Genomic DNA, 26,493 nt, shown 5'->3' on the forward strand with positions numbered 1-26,493 from the left:
AAATGTGGTACAGTGACTGGAGGTTTATGTTAGAGGAAAAATGCTTTAAATCTAGGCCTGGTTTTCACACGGACTAGACCTGCATAGGCTTTATGAGCATTTTGGACTGTTGCCATTAGAGCGATTAATAATTTAGAACAACAAATCCAAAATGACATCCATAGCAAGGATCCGACACAGCTAAGTTTCACTTTAGTCCTTGTTTAGACCAGGTTTTCTGACTAAGTAACTTGTTTACCTTTTCATAGTCCCTCTGGGGGTAATAAAAGTGTTAATGGGATGACTGGGGGGTCTTTCATTTCCCCCTGGTGTCTCTGGCCAGAAAACCACACTTGCAGCTTCCTGCACCGGGTTGGAGGCACCAATACACACTAATGGAATCACGAAGAAGAGGCTAACAGGCTAACGGGCAAAGCTAACTGTGGGCTAGTGGCACTTAAACAGTATTTACACCCAAGTTTGAGTGAAAAAAATGATCTAATTTGTGTAATAAGGATGTACGATATCCCTCTCTCCCTTTGTCTTTTCTGTCAGCGTAGTATTTACGCTCACGGATAGCTAATGAGTTAAAAATCGTAACATGCTACGACACCTGCAGTGGCGTTTATGGCCTCTGGGTATGAGTTGCTTAGTACTGTTTTAACTCACTTTGGTAATTTCAAAATGCTAAATTATTTGGTACCTCAAGTGCGAGTTTTGAGGATATAACCATACAATCATTCCCTGCACTATCGATACAGTACAGGACGTCTTTTGTTTACGTACTTGATCTCCATTTGATTACCAGCCCAGCATCAGCCTTACATCAGCATCATTATGTTTAATGTAGTCAACATCAAACTAAACAATCCACTGCCCTGTCACTGCCTCCATCTTCCACAATTTACTCATCACACTGTAATCACAGCACTCCTGCTTCCCGCCGCGTCCTTATGCCGATCCGCTCCCGCTGCCGAAACATAATTAAAACGGTCTGACTTTGTTTGTAAATAATACACGTTCTTCTTCTTTAACTTTTTCTAAGTCGTGGCATTTCTCAGTCGCACTGGCACGGCTGATATCAGTTGAGAAGACTGTGTTATAAGATTTTTTTATGACATGGTTCAGCATTTGTGGATATGCTACTTTGTTACTTCTTTCAAAAAACTGAGAACCTCCCTTAGAGTTATATAAGCCCATGCCCATATTAAATATTCAAACGATTCAAGTAAGCTATATTTTAAATTCATCCACATAAAAACAAACACACAGACAATTTAAACAGTGCTCTCTCACACAACAATGCACACAATGGAGTAGCAGAGGAAGAGGAGGGAGAGGGTTCAGCTTCCTGACAGTCCAGGAGATGGAGGGAATGTTCTTTAGTCGGCGGGACCCGGCTATTTAGTTAAATTCTGGTTAAAATGAGGATTTAACTTGGACCTGGTTTACTTTAGTCTTGGCTTTGGTTGGACTTACATGAGACTTGGCTTAGTTACAGTTTAGTGTTAGAATATTCCAGGTTATAGGTTGGAATGCACTCTTAGGAGGCCTGCAGTGGAGACTCATTTTAGAGAGTTTTAGCCCTGGATTAGACCTGGATTAGTTCTTCTCTTCATAAACATTATTAAAACACTTCTTCTTCCTCACCAATATGGATTTTGCAAACAACACCCTATATTTAGATGAAGAGTTTTAAGTATGCACTAGTCTTACACGGAGCATCAAGCAGCATTATTGATAAACGTATTGCAGAAATAACAGCGGGCGCTTGCGATGCAGTGAATCAGTGATTCTCCTTCCAGCGGCGTGTTTTAAAATGCAGATGTCCGGAGACAACCTTTGCAAAGGTCCCGTGTCCCTGAAAGTGTCAGCGGCATGATGGGCCCGATGAGCTATTACATCTGCATTACAGTGAATCAGAGTTGCCCTGAGCACAATGTCATCTTCAGGTGTGGGCTCTTCATTATAGGAGGGCTCCACCAGCGCTCGCCGCAGACAACAGAGCCATCTCAATACATTGTACATTGATTTTCTTCTTCTTTGTGGCTTTATTGACATGCTGTGCTTCGATACAGTGTAATAGATGATTTAGTGTTCGCTGTTTAGTGTTACATGTCAAACCGTAAGCAGCAATAGGCAGTCACAGTGCATTGTCTGGGGACCACCATCCAGATCTCGAGCCAGGATCTGATATAACTAGGTGAAGGATTAGTCCATTGCACATGTTTTGGGTTGATGTGGGAAACTAAAGCACCAAAAGAACATGTGAACTCCACTGTATAGCCATTTGGTGTTCAGACCTTTGACTATAGAGTTTGGGAAAATCCACTGTTACCATCATCTTTCCCACTTGAAAATGATGAGAGCGTTCCAGGTGAATAAAGTCGTATATAAACGAAACGGCTTAATGCTACAACAGTTAGCTCGTACGATGCTAACGCTTTATTAAAGTTTCTCCAAAGCAGATATAATTAAAAACATGCGACATAACGATATGTTGAAAGCTGTGACCAAAAGTAACGTTCACTTCACTGATGCAGTGGTTTTGTTACAGTTTTAACATTAGCGGCGCTCCTACACTTACTGTCTTCATCTCCTATACAAACTCGCAGTAGTCTTGAGGTACACTCAAGGTACTCCGAGTGTACAAGTTGTAATTATCACTATGAGCTAATGTTCCATAACATTAGCTAAAAACAGCTTAAGAGAGGTGGAGAAAACAGCTGTGGAACAACTCCGCTAGCTGCTGAGTCACTACTGCTAAATACATCTAACACACTGTGCTGTCCAAGACCGTGGAAGCTAAGCAGGGAAGGGCCTGGCAGGACTTGGATGGGAGACCGTTTGCGAACACCAGGAAGCCTAGCGAATGTAGTGAGTGAGTGAGTGGTTGGTGGTGGTCGATGGCGCAGACTGGTTGCCTCACTTGCGTCAGTCTACCCCAGGGCAGCTGTGGCTACAATAGTAGCTTACCACCACTGAGCATGGAGTGAACGAATAGTGCAATGTAAGGCGTCTTTGAGTGTCCAGAAAAGCACTAAATAAAACCAATGCATTATTATTATTATTATTATCACAGTCCTGAACTCTATACAAAACAGCTGTGATCACACGCCAAAGAGGAAACTGTAGAGCAGGGGTGTCCAAAATGCGGCCCTCAGACTTGAATTGGCACATGAATCTGGTATCTGACCACCGATCTTTGGCCCTCCACGCCGTATACACTTCGATATGCGGCCCTCGGTGTCAAAGGTTTGGACACCCCTGCTGTAGAGTAACGTAGCATTAGCACTACAGAAGCAAAACGCTTTATGGCAATCAATTCCAACATCAAACCATATAAAATGCCAACCAAATGAGATGAATTTATTTCCAAATCCCAAACAGCCATAGTGTGTCATAAGCGTGTTTTGCCATTCATTAAAAAAACAAAGAATTGCATCACTCAGTCTTAAACAGCCGTTTATATCCACACGAGCCTTGTTCCTATAACCTGCTCCCTGCTCTGTATATTCATCACCTCCATCACATGTGATCGATCTCCCCCCCGACACGCTCCAGCTCCTCCTCTCATCTGCTCAGTCTGCTGGCACATCAGATTAACACCGGCGCGTTTATTAAAAAAGCTCCGACCGCCATTGATGAGAATGAACTGAAGCTCATCCACCAGGTCAGAAAGAAAAGTAAATATCAATTGCATAACTACGGTATTTTCTACTACTGCTAACACAATTCTTCATAACAGCAAGGTGTATTATGCCGCAAATAGTTAACTCGCGTGTTCCCACTTAACAAATGCTAATTCACAACCTTATTTCCCCAAACTCGGTTACTGAAATATTTACAATGAACTAATTAGCTTCAAAATGCTCACTTTTCAAACTTTTGTTGCCTTTTCCCATTTCATTTTTTTTTAGGTGTTTGCTCCGGGCTTTTCTGTCCTGCGGTCGTCACAGCTCTTATAATACCCATGTTATGTTGCCGAAATGTGGCCAATTAACTAATCAGATGCAAAATTTAATATGCAAAACACTGGAAGCTATGGAGGCCAGATGATTCACTGTGGCGACCCTCGAGGGGGAAAACCAAAATATAAAAGACTTTGCTTGAAAAGGCATCATTACGTTGATTGAACACATTTATTCATATCGCGCGAGGAAATCTTGACATTCGATTTTTCGCAGCAGCGGTGTTGTTTTCGTACATATGGACACCTCCTCGTCCCGTGTAAAAACCAGCGTGCCAGGTTTGTCGGCGACACCGGGCCGCGTTGTGCAACATCTGTTGGTTCTGCATTATTAAGCCCCATTAGCATAGAGTAAAATGAGGGGTTTGTTTACAGTGGCCCCCTTTCCTGATGAGCGCGGGATAGCGGGGCGTCCGTGGCTGGCTGCCTCTTACATATTTCCCCCCGCTCTCGCCTTGTCTCACAGATTACAATGCAAATGATTCACTCTGTCTTGCTTTTGTTTGACTTTCCGCTCCCACTGTTTGGGAATCTACAGGGGATATATTTTTGGAGGAAGATGAAAAACTGGTTTCATTATTGTCTCTCCCAGTCTCATGCAAAACCGGTGCCGAGCGTGTGCCAAGTTTTGAGGGATGAAAATGTCGATAAACTTTTTTTTTGTTTCCCTCTTTGCCGGACAGTTTGGTCTCACCTAAAAAAAAAAAAATCCCTATTCACTTCATTGTATTTCCCAAGCGTGTCTTTTGCACCTCTCTATTTTAAATGCCAACTTTCTGGTTGGGGCAGCGCAGCGTGCTGTGCCAGAGGGCGTCTTTAACACCGGGAGAGTCTACTCGCTAAAGGCCAATGTTTTCTCTGTAATGCGGGCCCTCGACATTCACCTGCTGGGACTATCTGAGCGAGCATTTATTTCTTCCTCCTGGTTGAGTCATATCTCCTAAAGTAATCACAGTTTTCCCCAGTTCCCCAATAACTTTCTTCCCCCCCTCAAATACATTTCTCTCAGCCGCACCCACCACTTCATTAGCCGCGGCGTGTGTCCGATAAAATGACCCCACGGTGGTTTTAGAGATGGTGTCGGGGCAGAACGGGATCGCAACAAGTGAGAATTTGAAGTACTGTTGCGTTCTAAAAATATAGCTTTCCCTGGCTTCTGGCTGCAAGGCATTTAAGTCCAAACAACCTGGTGGTATTTTCACATTTTGTACTGTAAGGAGATAGATACAGACAGCATCTCTGGAATCGCCCCATGGTCATGTTTGAAGCAGTTGAGGGGGAAAACAAGGGGAGGAAAAATCTAAACTTTCTATACTCCAATACTCCATACTCTATTACTCCAAAACTACTTTAACAAATGCTGAATTATGAATACAGTTTTACGCCCAATAAAGATACAACGACATGGACATGAGCAAAGTAGTTCAACAACCCATAAATAGCGAAGGATACTAACATGATGCTTCATGTTAGCATCATGCTACATGCTAAAGCTCGCTATGACTGCCGTTTTTCGCTTATACTGAACAATCTGATGAAAAATCATCCATATGGACGCGATTCAGACTTGACTATTTGTGGGTGTTAAATAAGTTTATATTGCTTTATTGTACTGGCTGCACTGACTAACTGAATTGTTTTATATGAATGGTTGTATTGTATGTGTGACAGCTGCGGGCAATGAGCCCAAGACAAATTTCCTCATCGAGGACAATAAAGTTCATCAATCAATCAATCAATCTATTCCGCTATAGAAAACGGCTAAAAAGCCTTGGCAAGGCCACGCCCCCTTTCCACTTTCCAATCCAGTTGGCCATGATCCTGCCCCAACATTGTTCTAACTCTAACAAATCCCTTTTCCTAAGCCTAACCTTAAAGAGACTAGATGCAAGTTGGTCATTTTGTACTCACTACTGCCACCTCAGGTCATACGCGTAACTGCAATCTCTATTAAGCTCGTGAATGACGGCACTTCGGACTCGAAGTAACTTTTTGAGTGACTGCAGGATTTTAGAGCAGTGGTTCTCAACCTGGGGGTCAGGACCCCCAAGAACCCCTTTACCTGTTATAATGGGGGTCGCGGCTCCAAAAGGTTGAGAACCACTGTTTTAGAGGCAGTTGTGGTGAACAGGTCTGAGCTCATTCTACACATTTGGACATGGCTGGAACATGTAGGGGGAGGAAAATACTTAGTTTTAACATTTTTAAACTTGCATAGTCCCTTTAACCCTATCCTTAATTCCTAACCTTACATCCAATGAGAATTTGTTGGAAATCGAAATGAGACTTGTATGAAGCAATGCCGTCCGTGTCTATACCACTTGCTGTATGCTACATGTACAAACATCTAAATCTCCACTATGTTAAAGATAAAAATCACAAGGTTTGCACAGCATCTTGTGGCCGAACATGACTTTTCCCCCTCATGGTTGGATTTTTGACCATAAAAACGTAACTTAACTTAACTTAAAAGGTAGAATAGCTGATTTGTTAATTGCTATGATACACATTCAATCTTACATCGCCCATGGATTGTGCCAAAGACACCCTTCTCAGCGTTTCATATGGGCTTATAACTACAAACTGACTACAGCTGGCCCATCGGTTGATTGGCTGTTGAACAGATATTTTTTGGTGGCAGCAAAAATGGTTCCAGGTTTTGCACTGGGTCTCTGTGTGTGTGAAGTTTGCACTAACAAGCAGATCATTGAGCTCGGCACTCGGGAGGATACCGGCGCTAATCTGTTCACCCTCTGCTCCTGACAGGCTGCCCACCGGCGTGAGAAGGAATGGCCAAATATAGAGGACATCCATCCCTATGGGCGCAGTAATGAACTTCCACTCTCTGCATTTGTCAGTTTTTCTTTCTTTTTTTCTTTTTTTTAAGTTACATTTTGTGCTTGTTTTTGTTTTAAACTTATCTCTGCCCCCTCTTTCATATTCATGCCCGGAGTGTCCCTAATCCTTCAAGTCGATCTTTTTCCATTCGCTTGCACTATTTTTCGGTCTCTGAGGCGTAGCCAGACAGCAGTGCAAGTGTTATTATCAGCAAGCAGCTGGTTTATACGCACCCGGGGTCCCATCAGCGCATCGGGCCGGAGAAAGGGGTCTTATTCTTCCTCGCGTCAAACACAATCAACACGACCAGCCGGGACCTGTGCTGAAGTATTAAGGAGAGCCACGACAAGGGCTGAGCGGGGCTGACAATACCCATTGTTCAGAGGGTATTGAGAGCGCCCTGGCAATGCTCCTCAAATTCTGGACTTGTATCTTGGGCGATTTTGCCCTCCCTTTTGCTCTTTCATCTTTTGGCGCATTTGACTTTTTCTGTACCAACTCCCGACAGATGATTTGTTATAGTGTCCTCTAAAGTAAAATGCAGCGGAAAGGAAGATTTGGGTAGACCTTTCTATGTTCAGCCATGATCTCAACGATGACTGTAAGAGCTAAGTAAGCTAAAGGCTACACCGATTGTTTGTCTCTAAGCAATGAAAAAAACAAAAAAAAACGTATAACTCGTACCGTCTCCTGACAGAGAATTTAAGAGTCCACACAAAATAAAAAAGCAGAAAGAAATGACTGGGTGGATGTTCAACTATTTTTGTGAGAAGATTTACCCTGCAAATTAAATTTCACGCTAAATCACATTTAAAGCAGTACTAAGTAACTCTTGCCCCTAGAGGCCATAAGCGCAACTGCAGGTGTCGTAGCAAGTTACGATTTTTTCACTTATTAATTGTCTTGGAGAGTAAATACTACGCTGATAGGAAAAGCGAAGGGAGAGAGGGATATTGTACATCCAATTATACAATGGAAATCATTTTTTTCACTCAAACTTGGCTGTAAATACTGTTTAAAGTGACGCTAGCCCGCAGATAGCTTCGCCCGTTAGCCTGTTAGCTTCTTCTTCGTGATTCTATTAGTGTGTGGTTGCTCAGGCCCAGTGTCAGTCAAGTTGCAAACATGGTTTTCTGGCCAGAGACAGAAAGACAGAAAGACCCCCCAATCATCCCATTAACACTTGTACTACTCCCACAGGGACTACGGAAAGGATTTATTAAGGTAATCACGTTACTTAGTACTGCTTTAAAGAGCTTTTCTACCTCCACTCTTCTGCAATTCCTTTGCATCAAGGATCCTAGGGCTGGACGAGATGGCAAAAAATGAATCAATAAATAAATATTTCATACTACAAAGTAATAAATGTAGCTGATTCATGAAATTTTATTCAAACTCCGGCTAGAAAAAAAGCCCAAATGCTTTCCTCCAGTAGCATTTCTTGCACATAAATCTTCCATTGTCTAACCAAACTCTAAAACTAGGTGCTGAAATGGCTGTACACACCCAACGATTTCAAAGCCCCATGATGATTATTGAGATTGACCAAAGTAGAGATTGCGATTCTGATTAAATTTTAATTAATTGCCCTGCCCTAAAGGATCCATTACGCCGGTACTATGTGCAGTGCTTGAACTTCTTCAGGTGCACCACAGGAGATGAAAATGATGGTTATTGGAAGCTGGTATTGAGCCACGCACCTTGAGATCAGCGCATAAACGCTCTTCACACTGAACAACAACAGCCCAAAATTTACTCAACAATAAAACAGCTTTTATCGTCTCATTTGGCCCAATTGACTTTACATAGCAACCACCAGAAGATTTGCTGTTATGGCCCTAGAAGTGAGAGGAGAAGAGCGTATATATTTGCAGTTTCTAAGCTATAGCCACGCAATTAGCGCTGCACACAGTCAAGGGAACCCGCTCCAAAATCAAAGCTGCATTCCGGCCTTGTTTCTCCAAGCAATTTTCGCCCTCTCCCATCCACTCTTTCATCTGGTCTTTTGGCACTTCTGACTTCCCGTACCTCCGCTCCATTAAAACAACAACTCCCAGGACCTCCTCAGGTTGTTTCCGTGCGCTTACATCATCGCACCAGGCCCTGTTTATATCGGCAGCCATTATCAACTCATTAGAGGCGAGGGGAAGAGCAATGCATTTCCCAATCAGGCTCCTGTGTGAGCAATCAAACGCGCAGCGAAGTTGAGTAAACAGTTATATTGTGTTTCTGATTCAGAGCCGCGCTGCTGACATGCTAAACAGATCATTACACCCCTCAGGGCAGATCGGATGATGCTATTTTGCGGCACGGGCTGAAAATGTTCGAGGAGAAAGAACATTGCGTGAAAAAGGCATGTATGGGATAAGGTGTCCGAGCTGCACTGTGCATAATCCCATGCAAATCCCATAAAAGACAGCTATCTGAAGTGCAACACAAACAACATATCCAGCAGTGAAACTTTTTACGATTTACAATTCCACAGAAACAAAAGAGAAAACTGTCTAAATGAAGATATGATTGTTAGCTTCGGGAGCCTTTCTGGTTGCCCGTTTACTCACCTCGCCCTCTTGTCCTGCATGTCTGTGTATCGGGGGGATGCAGGCCCGGGAGCCTACCCACATCGAAGCCCAAAACTGACATGTTTATTGTACTCATTCGTTCTCATTAATAAAACATTATGCCAGAGATTGCAGTCCTTGTAAGTAAACTCATGTGGGCCGTTATTGTGGGGAGTTTGCATGTTCTGCCCATGTGGGTTTCCCCTGGGTGCTCTGGTTTCCCCAATAAACCCAACAACATGCATAACAGGCTAATCCTCCGGCTATGTGCTCCTGGCCATGAACTCGGCTCAATATCTAGAGATGGGACACAGGGCGCAGCACCGCGGACCCTTACAACTCCTGACATTTTGACTCAGCTTCCAAGAAGGATGAACTAGATTTCTCCGCAGGGACAGTTAAGTGTACCTTAACCTTAAGTTAAGTTCACTGAAATTAGGTTTTATGGAATTGAAAGCCTTTCAAAAGTGTGAGTGTTAAAGTTCCTCAAAGGAACTATACCTGATTGTTTTTCTAATTATGGAATTAAATTTGTTTTGTCTTCCTTAAAGACACTAGATGCAAGTTGGCCATTTTATGTTCACTACTGCCACCTCAGGTCATACGTGTAGCTGCAGTCTCTATATTAAGCTCGTGCATGACGGCACTTCAGACCCGAAATAACACCTTTTTGAGTGACGGTGCAGGATTTTAGAGGCAGTTGTGGTGAATTAGCCGGGCCTTAGCCATCCGTAAACTCCGGTCAATAATAATTTCCCTACACGTATGTCTAAAAAATAAATAAATAAATAAATAAATAGTGCTCAAGACAGAGCGAAATAGTGCTCAAGACAGAGCGAGTCAAGACAAGACTTACTTACTGTAATTGATTAATTCTATGTTGATGTTTTTATTGATTGTATTTGTTTTCTTGTATTTATGCAACTGTGAAGAACATTGAATTGCCTTGTGTATGAATTGTGCTCTACAAATAAACTTGCCTTGCCTTGCCTAATAGTAAACATCCAACCGCTGCCTGGAACATGCCAAGAAGCTGAGTAATGTTTCTAAAGGCTGTTGAGGGGCTTTAAAAATGTACCGTATCGCTGCGCGCACAATTGGAGGAAGGAACAGTCCAGAAAGTAGCCCCGTCCTTCGGGGAACTTTGTTCAGGTGCACGCGCTGCTGACAAACACGGTGGATGGAGAAAATGTGCTCGGGGAGTAGTAGTTACTGTTGTTTTGAAAAGTCGACACCCTGGTAACCAACAGCTGTGGGTACACGAGGTCAAGCATTTGACCATCATCATCACTTTCTACATATGCCAGTGTTGTACATCATATACATTGGGAAAATGTCCATCTTAAATTAGATAAATTACTTAAAATCTCTTGAATAAATTTGAGTCGGTTTGAACTAATATAAGATCAGATAAAAACGCTAATGACAATCGAACAAATAGAAATCCTACTGGAAACAGACAAATTAACTTTTACTGTAAAAAATATTTATTTATCACTTGAAATTATACAAAATAATCTGAATTAAGAAAAACCTTGTGCTCGTTCCATTGGCAAGAATAGGTTCTATCTGCTCTAAGGCCAAACCAAATATACTCAAACTTTAGATTTAGTCTCTTAATTCAAGTAGATTTAAGTCATTACTTCCTTTAGATGATTATTCTTTTAGGATTATGGCCTAAAAGGATGCTCTGTTAAGACATTTTAAGAAATTTACTGTATTTTTCACATTTCTAGTGTACTTTAACAGGCATTTGATCTCCGATTTGGGTCATAATATCTCTCAAAATCATCGAGGGCCAGAGTGTGATGATGGAGTGCCGGTTTTGGCCCCCGGGCCTGATGTTGTCTACCCCTGATGTAGGGGGATGAAAATGCTTAAACTCCGCATAATTCCTTTAAGTATATTGTAAACTCAGACATTTGTGAGGAAAACACTGTAGATCTAATTATAAAGCATTTGTATCAATTTCATGAACTTGCAGGCTAGTTTTCTAGCATTCTTGTGAAAGTGACCCTGAAAAGTGACCCTTTTAGTTGTGAAATGTGCCTATAAACATGCCCCTGTGAAGAATTGGAATGCTACAAATATGTTAGAAAGATGAGGGATGAGTTTGTACCCCCACCAACATTTCAATTTAGTGGCTTCCTCTGTCATTGTTTGAAATGAAAAAAATCCAGTATCGAGCCTTTAAGGAAATCAACTCACTACCAAAACTGTACACAGATTTAACCAATAATGTTATTGCTAATTGCTTATGATACATTTTAGCCTAAAAGTATTTATGGTCATCCTGGTAGAGCGCCTGACCTGACCTGATTTGAATAACACTGGACTGCTGGAGGAGCTACATAGAGATGGTGGGATCTTTGGATCTACCAATGTTGTTATTCTCTAAGGAATTCTGCAGGAAAATGTAAAAAAAAACCAAGAAATCTTCAAAATGTTTTTATATGTTTCTCGGAAAAGCCCCATGAGATGCAGTATCTCCTAGAGACAATTAATGAAATCTAAGTATGCTCTCATGAAGTACAACTGTACAAAAAAAAACTTAGTAAAACTTTGACTTCTGCACCTTTCTCACTATTAATGATACCCAACGCCCTTCATCTGTCTCCTGGATGAATTGAATTAGGCTTCTAATATAAAACCATGATTTCAAAAGTCTCCCCTTTTCTGTCATTTCGTATAAAGGCTGGAGTGACAATGCCAGAGCGGTGGTGAAAATCAGCACCAGATTTTAACACTAATTGTGGCGGTGGCTCTGACAGTTGGCTACAATGAGTGGCAGTCCAAATTAGCACCGGAGCGCACACTGCTCCGTCCCGTCATGAAGCGCACCCCATAGGAACACTACTGTCAGGCTGTCGAAACGAATCAAAGGCTCAGCTACCATCAGATACCCCATAACATAACATAGGAAGTGTCCCTAAACATCTCCACATATGTTAGACCGACTTTTTTTGTTTCCAGTGAAGCCTGCTGTCGTGCGCTGGCTTGGGAATCGCGTTGTCTGTCCTCTTTCATTTCCGTGGCTGAAAAGCGGCTCTGTATTACAAGTTCGGGAAAGAACAAGCCTCAATTTGAAAACTTTTGCCACTACTTATGATGGATTATTTCCTTGTAGACTTGCTCGTGACTTCCTGTGCGCATCAGCAGAAAGACAGCCGAGCCGCACAAACAAGGCAGAGCGCATGAGCATTTTCGACGACGCAAAGAAACAACTCACACGAACCATTCTGTTTTGTTGCATTTGTTTAGCAAAATTTAGGAGCACGATTTAAAATAGACATTGGATCAAGAGCGTTTTTGGCTAGTGTTTGCGGCAGAATAGCAGAAGTCATTAATACCTGTAAAGATGCCAGTGGAGCATTGGCTTCATCCGACTGGACCCTGGCCATTGTTAGTGTTATGAAATACGAACTGGCAGCTTTTTCTGTGAAATACAGTTCAAATAGAAATCAAGCCGGAAAATGTCAGAAAAAAGAAACTAAACTGTGATAAAGCTCTGAATGTAATAAACAAAAACAAGCCATACATGCTAAAAAATGTTACCTAGACACCAACAGCGCTATTTTTGCAGCGGCTTATTATATAAAAAAATAGGACCGAACATATATCCTTCTCAAATCTCCTGGGAGACAAGCGGGTGATGTCCCACTCCCAGCAAAGTTAGAAGTCAGGTGCAGTAGGTAAGCCCACTCCCTGAGAATTTTTAAAGCAGAACTAAGTAACGTGTTTACCTTGAAGGGGCTAGATGCAAGTTGGCCATTTTATACTCACTACTGCCACCTCAGGTCATACTTGTAGCTGTACCTACTATATTAAGCTTGTGCATGACGGCAATTCGGACCCGAAGTAACAGCTTTTTGAGTGACAGTGCAGGATTTTAGAGGCAGTTGTGGTGAATTGGTCTGGGCTCATTCTACGCATTAGAACATGGCTGGAAGATGTAGGGGGAGGAAAATACTTGATTTTAACATTATTAAACTCCATATAGTCCCTATAAATATATATTAAATCCTTTTCGTAGTCCGTCTGGGGGTAATACAAGTGTTAATGGGATGATTGGGGGGTCTTTCATCTCCCCCGGTGTCTCTGTCCAGAAAACCATGCTTGCAACTTCCCTGCCTCCGGGTCGGAGGCCCACTACACACTAATAGAATCAAGAAGAAGACGCTAACAGGCTAACGGGCAAAGCTAACTGTGGGCTAGCGGCACTTTTGCAGTATTTACAGCCAAGTTTGAGTGAAAAAAAAAACTCCATTGTGTAACTGAGTTGTTACACAAGGGACAATTAATGAGGAAAAAAAAAAACATGCAACATGCAGTGACGCTTATGGTCTGTAGGGACATAAGTAACTTAGTTCTGCTTTAAGGTATTGTTCACCAATAACCCACCCACAATTAAGTAAATGCTTGTATTTTATCCTATCAATAAATTCAAATGGCTGAGATGTTATGCAGTGTGGTTTTAATAAGGAGTAAAACATGCAGTAATGTGCACAATGTATTATATTACTGCCAAAGAAGGAACATTACTGAGAACAATCCATAAAGGTTTTCTCACTTTCAATAACATTACGAGGTTTACAATGGAGAGAAAGCTGAGTTAAAGAGGATCATGTTTTAAGTGAGGGAGAAAAACGTAAAGCCACAATAATCTCCATACTACTCAGATGCCCTTCCTAAGGCAAGCTACTGCATTTATTCAAGCATGAGAGAGATCACTGCTCCCGCTTGTTTTTACTTGCAAAATCAATGTTAATTGCCTGAACTAAAAAGCCAAGTTACAGTGTGCAATTAGAATATAATTAACATGTTCACACTAGCACATTACAACAGTGACATGGAAACGAGGTATCCCAAAATAAACCCGGTCTCTCAGACAACCTCCTGGATTTCTGCGCGCCCTCCTGCCAATCACTGCATTAGAATATGCTGATGAGTGAGCCCAATATCTTGTTATGTAACCTGTCTCCTGCTGACACTGAGGAAATCGCTATCGAGGCTGGAGCCCTGACTTTAATTACCAGCGTTTTTTCCCCCCCTTAGTCGACCGACGCTTTTTTTATTTATAAAAAAAAAGCTGGGTTATTGCCGTCGTTAACATTCTCGCTCAAAGCAGGAGCATAACCTCATGTAGGGCACTTGTACATAGACATAGACTCTGCCTGCGGCGCCTGGCCAGTCGAAAAAGATACATATCCCAATGGGGAGTGATGGGGGTTATCGGAGTCATGATATGAAAGAGGAGGAGATAAGAGCGGAGGATGAGAGAGCGACGGGGGGAGAGGAAGAGGAGGCAGGAGGAAGATTTAACCCAGGGGCCGGTTGAATTTGACAGCCTGTCAGTACACATGCGGGGGTGACATGTAAATTGGATGCAAATCTCGGTGTGTGGTAGGAGCGGAGGAGACGCTGGTGACTGTACATCAATGCAAGCCCACGGGGGACGAGACTGGGACCGGGAGTGTGGGTTTGGACAGGTGACGGGATTTATGGCTCTTTCCTGGGAACCGGATACATGGAATCGGATCATTTCAAAGAACCAAAATGATCCCTAAAACCACACTGGGGCTCGTTTTTACAGAGATTTCTTTTCTGATAGTATCTTACTGTGTACGAGAACGAAAGACGGTCATTAGATTCAAGTCAAAGTGCTATGTTTAATTTCAATTCTTTACTTTTCCTTCCACTTTACTGTACTGATGACATACACAGAGGCTTTATTAATGCTTTATTCATTGTCTATATAACTGCATATGTACATATTTTTGAGAAGCATCAAGTCTTTTCAAGTCACAGAGCTCAATCCCAAGTCGAGTCATTGGTATTCAAGCACAAGATAAGTCACGAGACTCCATTTTATCAAGTCGTCTCAGGTCATCAAGTTACTGATTCAAGTCACGACTTGCACATCTACAACTCTGGAAAACGCTTTGTCCTTTTCCTGGTGTAAAGTGACCCCAAAAAACAGACAGAAGACAGAAAAGAAGAAGAAGAAGACCGTACCCTTGCTACAAATAGATCCGTTCGAAACTATTCATGTTAAATAGCCGTTCAAAAGATCCTATTCGCACATGAAAGTCACATCACTGGTGTGGAGTTCGCCTATAGCCCCGATCCAATTTATGTCTATTGTATTTGCGCGGGAGATTTTTCATATGCGCGGGTGTAGCCCCTCAAAGCGTGGCGTGGGAGTTTTCCGAGGTCTCTGAGGAGATCCAATCCGTCCAATGTGAGAGTGTCGCGGACTGTCGGCGCTGCTCACTTGACATCCCGGTTTTTCCTCAAAGGCGCCGCGCATAAAGAGAGTACGGAGAGAGCGGAGGAACAAAGACGGAAGAGGGGGAGAGAAGTCTTTTGAAGGATAAAACCGTGGGATTAGATAAGGTACTCCTTCTGGACCGTTGAGCCAGGATAGAGAGAGAGAGTGAGAGAGAGAGAGGGAAAGACTGTGTGTGTGTCTTTCTGGAGGAGTGCCCACTGCTGCTCTGAGCACATTAGCTGCACAGGGGGAACAAAGGCCCTCACCTGCATGCTTTATAACGTGGTCCTGGGAGCCACGGAGGGGGCGCGGCGAGGTGCGAGAGGAAGGAGGGTCACTGGGTTTTTCGCGCTGTACAAAGGCCCCGGTCGCGCTGCATGGGGTAAAAGTCTGTCACATCGAAAGGGCTTAAATGGCAACTTCTGGACATTGGTTAATCTGATATAAATTGATAGTCCCTTTTATTTGGGATTAGGGACCAGTGGACCATTTGGCAGTTTTTTTTTTTTTACACTGAATGTCCATTTACTGATTCAATGAGGTTCACTACTTTGACCAGACAAACTTGGATGTAGTGTCTTTCCCAGGGACACAACAGCCCAGGTGCAAATCGCTGACTTAACAGTTTGTCAGTGAATTCCTAAGCCACTGCGTGACCATTACCCCAATCGCCCACTTGTCCTGCAGATTGTCCCAGTGGCATATATGGCGAATGCGGAAGCCAAATTTCCCGATAGAGACAAAAGTGTCTCTTACATTGATGATACATACCGTATTTTCCGGACTATAAGTCACACTTTTTTCATAGTTTGGCTGGGGGTGCGACTTTTACTCAGGTGAGACTTGTATATCAAAATATATACCTTCACATGTTTGTTATTTTCACACTGACAGACGCTAGATGGGCACGCTAGGCTTGTGTACCAGTATCTGCAAAGACTGAACACAAATGCCCCCAAAAAGAAAATTATATTTCAAGCTGTAAGTAGTGAAATATGCAGCCGAAAATGGTAATTGAGCAACAGAAAGAAAGTTTGGACTGAGCGAGAAACTTGTGTGGGACTGGCAAAAAGCCATTGCAGTAAGTTACTCTTACTGCAATGGCGAAAACAAAAAAAGATGATCGCGGGCTAAAAGATAGATGGCCGCAGCTAGAGGAACGAGTTTGCAAATGGGTGGTTGAACAACGTGCTGCCGGGAGAGGCTTGTCAACAGTGCACCAGGGTGGCTGGTGTGACTGATACTCCGGAGCGACTTATATATATGTTTTTTTCTTCTTCATTATGCATTTTTTGGCAGGTGCGACTTATACTCTGGAAAATACGGTACTTTATTAATCCGGCTGCAAGGTTTGTTTATGTTTTGTGAGTGCGGGAAAAGTAGCAATAGGAAAAAACGACTTCTCCAAACACTCACAACTGTCCCTCCACCGTGTGCCAAATGAATTAGTGGAAGCCTGACATGATGGATGTTTTGCAAGTGTTGATTCTAAATTCCGCACAAAAATGCCCGATGGAATAGTCTGTATTTTTGCCTTATGAGTTTTACGACAAGAAGTGGGTTCTGTACACACAATGGGAAGACTTGAAAATGTTTGTGCTTGGGCAATTCGCTGTTTAAATATTTTAGGTGGGACGTCGACGGGACGTTTCACAATGCCTTTCAGATTCGCGCTCACTGCCAACTGGAGCCGAAAGATTAGGGACAGGCACATGGCTGTTTACCATAAAGAAAAGGAAAGGACACAACCTTTATACTTGTAAATAATACAGGAAAGTGTAACAGTGTGGTGTTTAGCTCATAGGAAGCAAACCTGTTTTGGCTACGTGGAATTGGGAAAAGGAAGTCATGTGCCGTCAATGGCATATTAAAAAATGTCATGGTAAAAAAAGTAGGTCACATAGAATTCTCAAAACGGTCAGGGATAAAATTGGTTTCCCCCTATCAAACCATCAGAGTACTGCTCTAAACTGAATACAAATGTACTTATTAACCCTTAAAGTTCAAAGCACATTTTACCAAAGTCTCAGCATGTCTAGGTCTGTGGAGGAATCATCTTCTCAATCAATAAGTGGTTCAAGATTGAGCCCATCACAGTCCGAGCATCCACACCGGCCAAATGCTGCCACATCACACGCGGGTAAGAGAATAGGTTTAGAGCATGGCGTATCTTCTTCTTTCATGTGCATAGGGACCACAAATGGGAAAACGGGAGGCTGCCTAACCTTGTATTGAGCCACTCTGCTTGTATGTGGTGGTGTGACCTAAATCGAGCTGCCACTGGTGGATGAGACAGGGGGCTGTGAGCTGGATATCCCTTTCCTTCCTGGTGTTGTATAAATCCCTTTATGTGCTGTGCTGCTGCTGCTGCTGGGGAGATTTCCAGATCCGCCGCTATAGTATTGCATTGCATTGTTGTGATAATGTGTGTCGGGCTGTACTTTGTTGGGGCGCACAACGAATTTTTCCCAAAACTGGACGAAGAGCCAAGTGTATGTGTTGTGCACTGCAGAATATCGCTGCAAATCATTTATTATCAGTGCAGATCAGATTGTTTGATTTATTTCGGAAAAATTTCAGACTGTTTCATAAGGATACGCGTAATACAGATGTGGCAGAATTGTATCGGGTTGAGTCATTTGTGAAAAGAGACAGAATATTGTGTCTTTGTTGAAGTGACTTTACACACATATGTAGATATAACTAACAACGAAACTATATCACGGTAATCTAAACTTCTTAAACAATAAAAAACAACCTACTCAATATCTTTTCAGTCAAATTTGGAATACATGCAATTCAACACATGCAGAAATCCATTTGTTGCAGCGTCTGGGTCTACGCTCGGTGCCTGCTGTGTCCGAAAGTGGCCAGGGAACTTTGAATTGGATTATCCCATTCATTTTCTATTATCCAGAAAGACCTTGAACTCTGCGGGCCGGCCGAGAGAATGGTCCCAGGTGGGAAAAAGTCGGCGTTAGGGAGAGAGGGGCTAGCGTTGAGGCTAATTTGTAAGTCGCATAGAAACATTTGCGGCGTGGATCGTATTTACACTGACTGATTGGGGTTAGGCGCGTCAGGATCAAGGCACCGCTAATTGAAGCTGACCCGACATAGCGCCACACAATTAATTAGCAGGTGAGCGCTATTAAAGCGTAGATTGTGATTAATGCGCGTGGAAAGGCATGCTGGGTAAATTGGAGCAAACGAGCCGGGGCGCGTACTCCGCTAAAAACGGTGAGTAAAATAACCGGTTTAATCTGAAATAGCTTCCTACTTCCTCAAGGCATTATCTTAGTTTGTGTCTAGTTTTTTGGTAAAGGTTTGACAGATCCCTCACTGACAACCTGCGCTCCAGTCCTGTCACTGTCAGGGCTGTAAGCGCTTGAGCTGTGGCCCCTGCTGTATTACAGTCAAAAATACAAAGCGAAATCATGGAAAGCTTTGGAAGTGAATACGTAACTCAAAACAACGGCGGCGTCTGGAAAGTATATTTTTGGATGTTCCCGTAATAAGTCGTTTTCTAAGCTACGGAACATGGATGCATCATGCGCTAACCTATGGAAGCTTTGTATGGGTTGCACCTTAAGGTATGGCCATTGATAAGTTTCACTGGATATGCTAACCCGGCACTTACAGGGATATTTCAGGATTTTTTACATATGGCCTCATTTCCTAGTTATCCAGAGTGTTGCTGATTTCTGGACATTTTTTTTTTTTTTGTAATTAATGCAGTTCTTATATTTGAAGAGTTACGTGGCGCTACGCTAGTGCAAGGTTAGCGCATTTCTACGGTATCAGATAGCCTGCAATAAAAAACATCTGACCCGCTCCACAGTGCACCTGAGGCAAATACCAGATAACACCAGACTAACCATATAAATATCTGTGTTGATAGAATCATTTTAACCATTTTGCATTTAAAAGAACTTAGAACTTATATATGAGCAGCATCAGCTTCGTTGTTGTAAGCTATGCAGCGGCGGAGAGATCAGCTAGAAAATAGTCCCTCAAAATGCGATCATTGATGTGATGCAAGGTCAGTTATATTCCCAAAATTATTCTATCGACACAGACATTTATATCGTGGAGTGGTTCAGACCGTTTTTTAATGCAGGCTAGCTGATACCGTAGAAATGTGCTAGCCTTGCACTAGCCTAGCGCCACATAACTCTTCAAATATAAGAACTGCATGAATTACTAAAAAAAAATCTCCAGAGATCAGTAAACTAGGAACTAGGATATGAGGCCCTATGTCAAAAATCCTGAAATATCCCTTTAACCGAAATAAAGTAAGTTTTGAGCTAGTCTTTCTTCATAGACCAGCATTATAATTTATTTCTTCTTTGTTTGTACATTCATCTAGATTTGATTTGTTCCATATTGTCTTCGTCATTCATTCTGCGCTCTTTCTCCGCGCAACTCGACCTAAACAATGTGAAAACGACTTTGATTTATTATTAAAATGATAAAACATATTCTTCACTTTAACCTTAAGTTTGTGTGCCGTCATTCGGTGTCGCACAACTCCCCAAAGTCATATTAACATTTTCTCTCATCAGATGACGTTAAAAGTCAAGCTCTTTTCTGAATACTAGCCCGTACTCCATGTAAATGACCCTATACGTGCTAAAACAACTAATTGCGCTCCGCCGTGGGAAGGAACGGTAATTGAATGAAGCTGTGTGAATGGTAAAAGCCTAAATCGTCCGCGTGGCCTTATTAAACGGATGCGCTGTGATGAATGCCGCACATTTGAGGAGCCGCGCTGCTTATACGAGCCATATGTTCAACACTAATTCGTGAATAATCGCTGCGCACTTCAACGCAGCGGGAGGATTGAAGGCTTTCTGCGGTTCCCTTTAGCCAAACACGCAGAGTCGGAGGAAGGACCCGAAGTTTGTATGAGCTCCATGGAAATAACTTTATATAACAACTGCAAAAACGACTAATTACAACTTATACTTTTTTTCTCAAGCCAGTGCTGCTTCTATTAAGTGCTGCTATTGAAGTATACCTTAACCGGCTTCCTTATTGCTACTACTGCGATAGTGTGCAGTTGACCAATCACAGCCTTGCATCGCAATCAATTATCGCTCGAGCTGCTCATATAAATGCACTCTCTTCCCCCCCACCACCCTGCCATTTCATCTGCAACCTTTCTCTGCTCCGTCTCCACCGCAGCAGCCTCTCCATCCTCCCCATTTCACAATCACTGGATAGACTATTGTGCAAACTACATCAACTTTTTATGCTATATTAGGTCGACATAACAGAAGTACAGTATTTTCTGCCAAAACTATGTACAACCGCGCTTTTAGTAATGGAAACAGGTCAAAGTGGGCAAACAAAATGACCGGACTCATTCTGTACTGGGACGTGAGACAATGAGGCAATTTCGAACAAAAGATTTGTTGTGGAGGCCCTTTGAGCACTAAAATGACCAAAGTTCGGTGAAGTATGCAGCTCAAAGCGCATCGGCACACCACCTCATGACATCAGCAAGTGGAACGGAGCATTTTGAGATGTCTTGAGATGGAGGCAAACTGAGTATGAAGAATTACTCATGTAACATATAATAATGAAGAAATAAACACTTCCTTTATACAGTATTCTTGTGAGAACAGTAAAAAAGCTCTATAAGCTCAAGTTCAGTTTCATCCGCCTCTTATTCTTTATGGATACGCCTTTTGAAATGCACCATTGCACTCCAATCCGAATCAACATTCCCAAACACACACACACACACACATAGCGCGCCCTTCCATATTTGTCGAGGACGAACTTTTGGATGACCATTCACTGATCCTGATGATCTTGATGGCTTTATTTCGCGCCGTGCGTGGTTGACGCAGTGTGATCAATTAATGACACATCTGCGCGTTTGGCCAGATGTTTGCGTCGTCGCGAGTCGGGAGACAATCGCGGCTGTTCTCTCCGGTGATGTATGGGCCTCGGCGCCGCAGCCAACTTCATTACCTCTCATTCAAAGAGGTACAAGTGTTAATAGTAGGAATGTACTTGCTGAATGATGATGTTTCATTCACTGTGCACTCACAATGGCAAGGTTAAGAGTATCATTTGTCTTACTGTCTACTTACTTAGTACATTCGGGCTTGAGTACATTGCAGTGTTTTGTTCTCCCATGAAAAAAATAGAGATGCACATTAATAGTAAGTTTGCAAGCCAATAAGCAAAACTAGGTGGTAAAAATATGTATGAAGTAGGACAGCACAATGTAATCATATCGGCAATTTGCTGCTCGAAATATTAGTTTACGCAAAATCCATTTTGCAAGAAGCCACAATATATCACTGAGGTCTCACATCTGACTGAGATTTACTAATTCCTTTGCTTTCACACTCAAAAACAATTTACGGTAACTTAAAATACGCAAACGTTTTTGCGATAAGTTTCCTAATTTTGCTCAATTTATGCCTCGTTTGATGACAAAATAAATTGCTTAATTTTATTTTTCATTTTTTTATTAAATTGGACGTACTGTGTGGAAAAGGCTCAGTAAAGTATAATAATATTGTCATTGCAATATTCAAGGCATTATCAAATATTGCATTTTCTCAGCGCGCGTAGCTCTTATAAAGAAAACATTACCGGATTGTAAGTCGGCTATAACAAGCTATAAAAACAGGTTTAGGCCCAATCCTCTGAGGAGTTTGCCAATGGTTCCCAAATGGTGGTGCGAGTACTATCGCTTGTACGGTGGCTCTGAGAATTCAAAACTTGTCTGTATAAAATTAGAAATATTTGTCTGTTTCGACCCATGTGCTTGAAGTGTGTCCACTGTCGTGACCAATTGATTAAAAAAAAATGAACATTCTTAATCTCACAGCCGACAATTAGTTGTTGATTAAAAAATAAAATGTGCCGCAAATGAAAGCCAGTATAAAAAGTTGTCCGTGTAGCCGCTAATAATGAACAAAGTATGGGCGTGAGAGTGTAATAAAAAAATAATTAAAATCACTCATGCCTGGAAATTAAACTTCTTTGAGCTGCCGATCACAGGAAATAGAACAGGAAACGTCTCCAAGAAGTGTGAAACTACGCCGTGAACCACAAAGGGCCGCCCGGTAACCGATGTCAAACACAAAAACCGCATTCTTTTTAACGTGGATAAACTGGTGCCCACCTCCGACTTACTCCGGCCCTGATCCCTCGGTCCATCTAATTCTTTCACCGAATCTGCAAAATGCATCGGGACAGATTTGCTGAGCGCCTTTTCCCCATCTTTCCCCACTTTAATCTCTTCGCAAAGCCGCATTCATTCCGGAAATTTAGATGGAGAATTAGCCACAAATTGTCGCTGAAGGATGGTTTCTGTCAGCGCACTCGCCAGCATACAGCAAACCCAAAATCTTGCGTTTGGAAGTGCGCGCATGAGCAATGTAACATTGGGGGGGGGACGTGGGTGGGTGAGCGGGGGGGTGGAAACGACCTCACCAAGATTCATAGCTTTCGTCCCAATGCATTTTTGATGTTGCCCTCTTTTTCTCCGGCACCCAAAAGCTAGTGTCCATACAACTTAAATTTATCCTGTGACGTTGCCGCTTTGAAAGTGTGTGTGTGTGCGTGTGTGTGTGCGTGTGTGTATGTGTGTGTGTGCGTGTGCGTGTACTTGTGTGTGTGTGCGTACGGCGAGCAAGAGAAAGGGAGAAAATGTTCCCCCCTGCCTGTTAAATATTTGAAAAGTCCTCTGTCGAAAAGTGATGCAGTCACAGACATGGCCCGTATGCGCACTAAGTCAGCCGTGAGCGAGCAAGAGGGAGCACTTTCAATGTTTATTTATCTACCTGGGAGGGAGAGGGTCGGACGAGGAAGCAAGTAAGGAAGGAAGGAAGGGAGGAAGGAAGGAAGGAAGTGAGAGAGCTCGGGAAGAGTGAGAGAAAGACTGGCCCGCTTGTCACAACCGATTAGAGTGATGGACGCGGCGTGCCCTGTCCCATGCCAATGAGGGACTGCTGTTGTGTTTCAGTGCGCCCCAAAATACTTCAAAATTAACTTGGCGATAGAGAGGGGAGTTTGCGATCGAAGACTAAAAAAAAAAAAAAAAAAGCGCAAGATCGTATATACGCGAGTTTGGATACAGTGTTTCGCAAAGGAGGTTGTTTAAGATTTTAGGCATGAGGATGAGCACAGACAGAACTGGGTCTCATCACAGGGACTTTTATGTAACGCTAAATTTCAAAGTAAAAGCCTCGGAGAGCAGAGGAACTACGCCATGCGGCAAAAGTGTAGACCAAAAAAAATGTGCAAAATGGTTATTATTTTACTCGCTAAAAATATAGTTGCAATAATAAGTCAGCGCAACAATTACCCTTTAATTTTGGCTTATATTACCAACACATTTTGTGATAATTGAGCGGTAATTCTGGAAGTGCACGGCGCAACGTTTTGTACAGTATCTACAATAAGGCAAACTAATATACAACTAATAGAATCAATAATCCCTGCCAAATGGGGAAAAGGTTGCATTGGATTACAGGTTATAGTGAATCAATTAAGGTCCACTAAATCTAACTAAAAGTCTTTTCCAATTGAAAGTCAGAGAGAGTTATAATATCACCATAGTGGTATCATCAGGGTATTTTGAATTTATCAGAAAAAATAGTGTAGTTTGTGTTGCAGGTTTGAGGGGTGTTCTAAGAGAAAGTGGCAGCTTTGAGAGAGACAGTGTCAGAGCGTGTTTGGGATAAAGAGAAAAGAACAAAAAGCGAAGCGCAGCGGCGGAGGAAGGATGCCCTCATTGTCTGAGACAAAAGGAGCTCCTCACCACAAAACACGGCTCTGAGCGCAAACACCTGAGCGCACGGAGCTCCACATTATTCAGCGCTGCAACAATGACTCAACACATAAAAGAGCAGTCAAAGAGATGCGTCAGGAGAATCCGTACATGTTTTCTTTACAGTCTGGAGTAGATGGAGACGGAAAAGCAGGAATGGAGAGTGGACTCACTTGGGGTTGGAGCTGTTCCAGTAAACGGCGTGTCTGTCGAAGATGATCTTCTCCTCTGCCCACGCAGACGCCCAGGACAGGACGGCCAGCAACACGAGCTCCATCACACAGCGCTGTCCGAGCGGCCACAGCATCTCAACCATCCAGCTGGAACTCGCTTCTGTCGCTCACGGAGTGGGTCTCACTTTCACTGTGTCGTCGCTGCACAAACCCTCGTTATATCATTAGTTTAGGACCAACGTGCGCATGGATCAATAAGCGGACTGAGTTGCAAAAACATGCAAGTATATCAAGTCATAGTGTTGCAAAATGCACTTTGAGACCAAGTTTTTGCAGACAAATGAAGCAACTCACGTTATTGACAAGATGCTGCGATCTCCAAAAGTTTTGTCCCATTACGCACGAGCAAAGACTGTGCGCAATTTGGATTAGATCCACCAAAATAAAAAAGATGTTGTTCCAAAATTCATCTGACGTGCGTAACTCTATTGTGGACGTGTTTGGTCACAAGCAGGCGCGAGACAACATCAAAATGCTCCGTCATATTTACATCTGCGGCGCGCGCTTTGTGTCGTTATCACATCAAATCTCCATCCACTTGCCCTTTTTTTTTTAATCGCGAGACGCTCCAACAACAAACAAAAAAAACACAACGACCGTCCGCGTTGTTTCGAGTTCAAACTTAGGGAACAAAACACTGGAGCATCCTCGTCACTCCGCCGCCTCCTCTCGCAACTTCCCCCGCTGCCTCAGCATCTGCTCCAGCGCGGACTCCCCTGTACGCGTCACGCTGCTCGTTAACTGATCACAGCTAATCCGCACATGCCCCGAGCGCGCGCCCTGCACCTATGGCGGCCACGACAGCGCTCACCGGAGTCCTCGCTCAGATGCGCGGTGGATCTAACCCCCTCCCCCCCACACACACTCGCCTCCCTCCCTTTCTCCTCTCCTCTTCCTCGCTCGCTCTTTCTTCGTTTCCGCGCGGGAGGGGCGCGTATAAAGCTATGCTGTGCCGTGCCGCGCTGCCTCGGGGGACTCTCGGCATGGCTGACTCACTGCGCCCCGGCTCTGTGCGCGGGTTTATGTATAAGAAAAGCCTCGAGTCACTCTTTCATATGGAAACGAATCGGAGTTCAAAGATAAAACGAGAACGCTTTGCATTAACTTTATCTAGGCTATGTGACTTTTTTTTTACATATATAAATTGTAGCCATCTGTATGACTCCACGGGGTCTAAGTGTGGAGCAGCTGGTTGTGCAAAGCGCCCATAAAGTCTTGTTTGAAAGCTACTGCCTGATGGATAGGCTCGTGCGCGTACGTACAGAGTGAGCGTGGCGGATCCTCGGAACTCTTTAATTTTCCCGCCAGTGCCCATGCGTCAGTGTCAGAGGGCAAGCAGATGGGCGTAAGGCTGCGGGCTGAGAAAACACGCGAGACCCTGACTGTGCCACCGCGGCCCACGCGCAAACAAGACAGCGTGTTACTGATGTGCGTCCAAAGCCAGGCCCGCGGAGTCATTCGGGGTCAGGGTCACTTTGATGTGAGCAGCAAAGAGTGTGCGAAAATGCAAATGATTGTGTGGTTGTGATGATTATGATTGCGCATGAAATATTGAGAAAATAAAATAGGAATAATGAAAATGAATGGATCAGGCATGGGAGGTTGGGTACAAAGCTGGTAGATCACGTGACTAAGTTTTAGATTTGATATTTAAAACATACAGGATTTAAGCTTTTGTTAATAGCTTGATGACTGTGGTTATGCAGGGAATGCAGATGATGACACAGCATGGCATTCAGAGGCTAAATGAGTGTCAACACTGACTGGTGAACTGTATTATTTGCTTTTTTGTGACACTCGGTGTGGAAAATTGAATGAAAACATTGAATGAAAACAAAATGAAC

At 43.0% G+C, this 26,493-nt stretch overlaps 1 protein-coding gene across 2 annotated transcripts in view; it reads right to left on the reverse strand.

Moving 5' to 3' along the window:
- The window catches only part of efna2a (ephrin-A2a), a 144,943-nt gene extending 119,446 nt beyond the window's left edge, over window positions 1-25,497 (reverse strand). For both annotated transcript variants that reach the window (XM_079573583.1, XM_079573584.1), the window contains exon 1: window positions 24,590-25,497. In XM_079573583.1, coding sequence (XP_079429709.1) covers window positions 24,590-24,732 — 143 coding nt within the window. In that variant the 5' untranslated portion in view covers window positions 24,733-25,497. The remainder of the gene's footprint in view (window positions 1-24,589) is intronic.
- Between the last annotated feature and the right edge of the window lie 996 nt (window positions 25,498-26,493).

This window comes from Gobius niger, assembly GCF_951799975.1.
Source record: "Gobius niger genome assembly, chromosome: 16".
NCBI lineage: Eukaryota > Metazoa > Chordata > Actinopteri > Gobiiformes > Gobiidae > Gobius > Gobius niger.